Source organism: Rousettus aegyptiacus, unplaced genomic scaffold (assembly GCF_014176215.1).
Source record: "Rousettus aegyptiacus isolate mRouAeg1 unplaced genomic scaffold, mRouAeg1.p scaffold_m13_p_12, whole genome shotgun sequence".
In the NCBI taxonomy this organism is placed as follows: Eukaryota; Metazoa; Chordata; class Mammalia; order Chiroptera; family Pteropodidae; genus Rousettus; species Rousettus aegyptiacus.
This window is the reverse complement of record NW_023416287.1, coordinates 18345621-18353236: the sequence shown is the minus strand read 5'-3', so window position 1 is coordinate 18353236 and position 7616 is coordinate 18345621. Positions and strand designations below refer to the sequence as shown.

The 7616-nt window shown below is 40.2% G+C and overlaps 1 protein-coding gene across 1 annotated transcript in view; it reads left to right on the top strand.

The window, feature by feature from the left end:
- The first annotated feature begins 632 nt into the window (after positions 1-632).
- The window catches only part of ACSS2 (acyl-CoA synthetase short chain family member 2), a 44924-nt gene continuing 37940 nt past the window's right edge, over positions 633-7616 (top strand). Inside the window, exons 1-2 of the mRNA XM_016126394.2 lie at positions 633-1002; positions 5383-5578. Coding sequence (XP_015981880.1) covers positions 825-1002; positions 5383-5578 — 374 coding nt within the window. The 5' untranslated portion in view covers positions 633-824. The remainder of the gene's footprint in view (positions 1003-5382; positions 5579-7616) is intronic.

Sequence of the window (7616 nt, the reverse complement as noted above, 5' to 3'; positions counted from 1 at the left end):
TTGTGACAAATTCCTTCCTTTCCCTGAATTCACCAATTGTCCAATGAGGAGGTGGGTTTATTAGCAAAGACCTCAGCACACCTACTCTTAAGTGAATCTTATACTTTAGAGCTGGGTCAAAACGTGTGGAGGCAGGGAGAGTAAAGACACGTCCTCAGGGGTGGGAGAAAATCTGAGCTGGCACTGAGTTTAGCAGAGAGGGGTATCCTGTCCTCTCGCTGTGTCCTATACGTCATCGTGGAAGGAGGTTTTTCTGAGGTTAGAGAAGGGTTTACTTGGAATGGAGGGATAGTTCTTTGAGGGAGAGGGTTCCAAACCTTACTTCATTTGGTTTTCCAACTCGATGAGGTGACAGGCTTGTGAAATAAGACCAAAGGGCGGCTCCACAGTGGACCTGACCCAACTTCCTTGTTAGCCAAGCTCTTTCCCGCTCTAGCCCCGTCATAACCCAACCTCTCATCTGTCATTCCAGGACCGCACCCCACCCTGATCACTCCATGGGCCCGCCTCCCCTCCCGTCGCGCCCTGCCCCGCCCCTTCTGCTTTTCCTCTACGGCCACACCCCTTCCGTGAATCAGTTCCTTCACTATCCCTCAAGCAGTGCTTGACTTTTCTCTATCCTTGGCTTTGCAAAACCCTGGTCCAGCTTCCAAGAGGCATGGCTCCGCCCCTCCGGGCCGCCTATCCCCAGTCGGCCTAAGCCCCGCCTCTACCAGTCAGGTCCCACCTCTCCCCGAGGCCCCGCCCAGTGGGGGGCCCTGTTTTTCGCCCCTAAGCGCTCCGGACCACAGCAAAGGCGGCAGCAGTACTCGGAATTTGACGCGATGGGGCTTCCCGAAGAGCGGGGCCGGAGCGGCAGCGGCAGCGGGAGCCAGGTGGAGGCTGGAGCCTGGAGCCATGCACGGAGTTGGTCTCCGCCGCCCGAGGTCAGCCGTTCCGCGCATGTCTCCTCGCTACAGCGCTACCGTCAGCTGCACCGGCGCTCGGTGGAAGAGCCGCGAGGTGAGCCTGGGCCCGGGCGCGCCTTGAGGTGTCAGTGGGGACAGAAGTGAGGCTGCCAGGGGAGTGAGGAATTGGGGGCGTTCTGTGGGGAAATGAGGGTTCCGTGAGGAGATAGAGGTCTTATGGGGGAGGAATAGGGGAGTTCCCTTGGGAGATGGAGGTTTTGTGAGAGAAAAATTGTGGGTCATTGAGGAGATGGCCAAGGGTTTCGGGAAGAGATGGGGATTATATGAGAAGGAGGGTTCTCTAAGATGAGGTTTCCCTAGGAGTTGGGGAGTTTCCTGGTAACTTGCGGGTTTCGTGAGGAAATACAGCTTCCGTGAGGAAGGAGATGGTGATTCTGTGAATAAAGGGAAAGTTCTGTGAGAAGGAGGATTCCTAAGATTTGAAACTGTAGGAAGCAGGGAACTATTGAAAGTTTTTGAAGTGACAGAAGAAAGTAGTGTTTCCAGAATATCAATCTAATAGTGCTTAGATAAATATATCGGAGATTGAAGGTGGTGAGACTAGGGGAGAAAGGAGAGCCCCCTTTCACACCAACTCAGCCATTGCCTCCTGACCCTGACTTCTTTAACCAGTGAGTTAGTTAGTCTCCACTGTTGAGGGACAAGAATTGATTCCCATCCTGGAGTCCCACAATTAGTTATGAAGTCTCGTATTTATTTGTAATATTTCAGAAATCCCAATAGAAATTACCCAATATAAGACTGAACAAGTCACATTTTAGTGTTTCTTTTCTGGGGGGAGGCGGGGCTAGGATGATAGTATCTCAGAAATTCTGATCATATCCTTCCATGTCTTTAAGAAAATGTGAGGAAAATTCCCTGCCCTTGCTCCTCAGTTTGGGAAAGGGGTCAAAAACTACCTGGGTTGGAAGGCAGCATGATGTTTGGCAGTGACACAAGCACAGGCCAGAAATCCAACACAGAAAAATCTAGATTTATATCCTGGCTCTACCACTCATTTTCTGGGTGGTATTAGGCAGATTTTTAAAACAATCAGATTCCTTTTAGATATGTATAGTACTTGTCTTATAGTTTTGTAGGATGACAAAAGTGAGGAATAAGTGAAGTGTGCATTATATATATATTAAGGCACAATAGACATTCAATAAATGGTGGTTAGTTTGATAACGATAAAAAAACATGGATGAAGCAATTATTGAGTAATGCAAGACAGGATTGAATTAAGTATAGAGTGGTTGATGATTGCTTCAGACAGTGGTTAAGTTTGAGTCCTTGGACCTCTTTTCATTTCTCTCCCTCTCTATATTTTCTCCCATCATAAGTTTATCTGTTTTCCAAGGGTGAACTATAACCGCCACAATAATAACTCCTATTATATAGCTCCTATTTAGCTCTGTGCCCAGGATCTCACTTATGCTCTGGTCCCAAATTTCATAGATCTGTAAACCAATTTATTCACACACCTTGATGTTATACCATATTAAATATGACTGTGACTGTGATTTACCAATTTTCCCTCCCAAACGTGTTCCCCTAAATTTCGAATCCTTATTTATCAATGGCACTATCTCAAACTATAAATTCCTTTCATCATCCTCTCTTCTAATAAAATCTAAGTATACCTCTATCTTATTTATTTATAGGTTGCTTACTGCTTACTAAGGACAAATCCTGTTTGAGTTGATGTAGAGATTGTTGTCATCCACATTTTACAGAGAAGGAAACTGAAGCTTAGAGAGGTTAACTAATTTGTACAAGGTGGCAGAGCTACTTAGTGGTTGAGCTAGGATTTGAACCAAAGTGGCCTTGACTAAAGAACCTATACTCCTAATAGCTATGCTATTCTTCCCTGTCTTTCACCATATTCTGTAAAATACTGCTTCAAAATGTCTATTGGGTTACCTTTATTTTCATTCCCACAGACTCTTTTAGCTCAAGGAAGCAGCCTCATAATTGGTGCTTTCTCCCCTATTCTCACCACCTTCAATCTCTGATATATTTATCTGAACACTATTAGATTGATATTCTGGAAACATTACTTTCTTCTGTCACTTCAAAAACTTTCAATAGTTCCCTGTTTCCTACAGTTTCAAATTAAAATTCTGCCTTTCTTTCAAGGTCTCTGGATAACTAACCCCACTCCACCACTCTATCTTTATCTTCCATTACTACCCACCACACCCTTCATTCTCAACAGGTCATTCTCATTGATAAACTGGATACACAAAAATCCCTTTCCCACCTCCTTGCTTTTGCCCATTTCCATCTGCTCCTCTCTACCTAGTCAAACCACCAATTCTAGAGAGCATTCTCTGATCATCCCAGTCCATGCTCATCTTTTCCTCTTCTGAACTTCTTCAGTACTTAGAATGTGTGCCCATGAAACATCCACATTTCAACACCTCCAAAAAAAAAAAGACCAGAAAACTAAAAACTGAAAAGCAAAACTAAGTGATCATAAAACTCAGTTTTCTTTACTCTTTGTTGATGGATATAAATATATAAATGTAGTTCATAAACAGTTTTACATAATTTATGTCTACTATTACCACTTAAAAATATTTTTGAGTATACACATATACTCGATGTAGTTGTTAACAACATAGATTTTAGAGTCAGATCAGATTTTGTATTCTGGTTTCTTACTGTGTGGTCCTTGAGAGCGTTTCTTATGTTTCCCGAGCTTCAGTTTTCTCATCTATAAAATTAGGATAATTAATGATTATTTCATAGGGCCATATAAAGATTAAATGAGATTTACCCAGTCCCTGGTACATATATGGCATTCACTGAAATGCCAGTTCCGATTTACTTTCTCTTTAATGGCCATTTAATAGTCTATTGTAATACTACTAGTATTACTAGTTTTCATCAGGTTTTTTTCATTGTTGGGCTTTTGGGTTGTTTCCAGTTTCACTAGTGTAAATAATATACTATAAACATCTCTTTTCTTACTTTGGGATTATTTTCTTGGAGTGTTCCTCAAAGTTGAGTTAGCAGATGAAAGGGTATAAAAATTTTTATGGCTCCTGTCAGGCATTTCCCTGCCTTCCCCTAAGATAATGCCAATTTCTTATAATTCCATTGTCATATAAGAATATCTTATATGATATTAGCTTTAATTTTTTAAATCTTTACTAGTTTTTATAGGTATATAATGGCACCTCAGGATGATTTAATTTGGATTTCTTTAATTGATTGCAAATGGTACACCATGTAATTTTGTTTGCAATTATATTATTTTGTACACTCAGAAGTATTCTGTCTTATCTCTCCAAGTAGAATGTACAAACTAAATCCTATAACCTTGAATAAGTCACTTTATCTCTTTGAATTTGGTTTCTTATCACTAAAATGAGGGGTGATAATTTCTAAAGTTCCTTCCATTGTTATGGTTCTAAGTGTCTTTCTTTTCTTTAGCTCCCGATCCAGTACTGAGAGTATCCTAAGTACTCTGCAATCATATATTTTCTCCAGGTTCAGGAAAATTTTTTAAGATTGTAAATCTGATCATGTCACTCCCTGCTTAAAATCCAATGACCTTCCCTTGCTCTTAGGATATATACCAAATTCCTTATCATGCCCAGAAGCGTTGCATGATCTGCTTAGTTTATGCATCAAGTCCTGATATTCTTCTTCTTATTGTCAGTGCTTCAGCTTTATGGAGTTCCTGTTAACCCATACCCTGGGTTCTTTCCCATCCCACAGTACTCTATTTCTCGGCGAGCAAGTGAAGAAAAATTTCTATTCATCTTTCTGGTTTTAGCAAATATGTCTTCCTCAGGGAAGTTTAAGTCTCGGCTTGGTAACTGTATAACCTTGAGCAAGTTATTTAACCTCTCTGATCCTTGATTTTCAAATCAATAAAATCTAAATGAAAATAAGGCCTACCTCCTAGGATTGTGGTAAGGACTAAATGAAATAATACAAAGAGTTTAAAGCAACATACAGCAGGTAACACTTGGGCAAGTAGTAGTAGGAGAAAGACCTGGTTACTAAATAATTGCTGAGAATGAATGAACAAATTAAGAGAAAGACAGTCATAAAAGGCTCTATGGGTAAAAGATTTCTTCCTTTCAATAATTATTCATTTAAAAATTGCCTCCAATATGCTAGGCATTGTGATAGGCCCTGAGTGGCTGTGATTTGAATAGATGGTGAAAATGGAATGGTGGGTTTGAGGAGGAAAAGAAGAAATTTGAGTCAAGGTTCAGCTCATGGGACTAGAAAGAAGGTGGGTTAGGAGAGTGGTGAGTGATAAGATTAGACAGGTAGAGAAAGGAACCCAGGTGGTAGGCCCTATAACATAGGGCAAGGAAGTTGTGACTTGATCCTGTGCATAGACTGGTAAGACATCTAAGGTTAAATATGCCTGAGAAGCTTAGTGATGTTTGGGCTTCCCTTTCTGTTGCAGAGTTTTGGGGAGACATTGCCAAGGAATTTTACTGGAAGACCCCATGTTCTGGCCCATTCCTCAAGTACAACTTTGATGTGACTAAAGGGAAAATATTCATTGAGTGGATGAAAGGAGCAACTACAAACATCTGCTACAACGTACTGGATCGAATTGTCCATGAGAAAAAACTTGGCGATAAAATTGCTTTTTACTGGTAACAACATTTATTTTATAGTATGCGATAGATAAAAAGTCACACCTCACATTTTTATAGTGTTGCATAGTTCACAAACTACTTTAAAATCCATGAACTCATTTGATGCTTATAACAACCTGGTAAAGTAAGCAAAGTATTCTTAATACCTTAGGTGAGGAAAAATACCTCAAGGAACTTAAATGACTTCTCTAAAATCACATAAATAGCATATAACGGAACTGACATTCAAAGCCAGTTGTCCTGACTTCTAGTCTATTGTTCTTGGCTCGTAGTTGGTGAGGAAAGAGAGAAGGTAAGTGGAAAAGAATAGACTGAGTAGCTTTCTTTCTCATTCTTGCTTTGGGAGGAAAATTGGTATTGAATTTTTCACTACTATTTTTCACTACTGTTGTCATCATTACCTTTTTTTTTTAATTAATTTTTTTATGGTGACATTGATTAACAAAATCGAATAAGTTTCAGCTGTATACTTTAACAGTAAGGCATATATATTTACACTGTGTGTTCACCTCCCATAGTTTGATTTCTTTTTGTCACCACATATTTGACCCCCTTTACCCTGTCTACCTCTCCCCTCCCCAACCCCTTACCCTGTGGTAACCACTAGTCGATAGTCCATGTTCATGAATCTCTGTCATTACTTTTTATTGAGCTGTATACCAGACACTATGCTCAAGTGCTTAACAAATATGATCTCATTTGATGCTCACAAAAACCAAGAATGTGCTATTTATTTTCTTCATTTTACATAGTGAAAACTGAAATTCTAAGAAGCTAAGTGACTTATCCAAAGTCATACATCTAGCAAAAAACAGGGCTGAGATTCAAACCCAGATAGTATAATTCCAGAGATTACACTTTGACCATGACACTATACTATCTCTTTCAATTCCTTACATTAGCCTCTCAATAGCTTTGCAAAATAAGTATTCTTAGCTCCATTTTACAGGTGAAAAAATGAAGCACAGAAGGGTTACTCAATGAATAAGGTCACAGAGTAAGTGGTAGAGACAGGATTAAAAATCAAGTCTTTCTGACTCCTTGCTTGTAAAACTAGGCCATGCTGCCTCCCCAGCAGGAATTTTCTAAGATCTCCTCCTCTTGGTAACATTGTTCTATAGGAGGTATTAGTATACTAAACCGAAATAGGACCTTGAAGTTCCAGTAATTGAGCTGTTGCTTCTGCTACTGCCACGAACACTCTGAGAATTGATTCTATTATTAACTGAGCCAATTGGAGCAGAATGGATGTTACATGGAAGAGTTAAATTGGTACTCAGTCAAAATTGCCCAGTTGTGTGATATGTTGAGAAGAGCCCTAACCTATGAGGAGGAAATTTAGGTTCTCATTCTAATTTGGCCATTCACCTGCTATGTAATGACAGGTTACTCTCAGAGTCAGTTTCCTCTTCCATAAAATAGGGATAATAATTCCACCCTTGTCTTTCTCTTTAGATTACTATGAGAACCAAATAAGACAATATAGAAACATTTACTTATTTATTGGAAAGCACTATATAAATGTGAGTGGGTCTATTATCACATTGCCTTTGCTCAACTTGGAGTCACTATGCCACTGAAACTCATGGTCTGTATGTCTGTTTAGACTTCCTTTAGCCCTGCTCTGGGACTTTATGTTGAGCTCCAGATGACACTTGGATCTACCTCTTTAGTTCCTTAGGGATCAGAAAACCTTTAAAGATCTATACAGGAGATCCTTGTGTCTAATTTTTTCCCCTGGTTTGAAATAATTCAGGTGCATGGTGAAGGACTGAGAGAACACAGGCCAGAGTTGTTCATTCACTGGAGATTACTCCAGAATCCTGATACCCTTTTTAGTTCTCCACCTTTCATACCTGAACAGCTTCCAGAGAGCCTTTCTTTCCTTATTTGTAAAATGAGGGGAGTAGATTAGATAAGTGTTTTCCAAAGAATGCTCCAGGAACCACTGATTACTAGAGATATCAATAGGGGCTTGCTGTCTATAGCCATGCCACCTTGAACATGCCTGATCTCGGAAGCTAAGCAGCGTCAG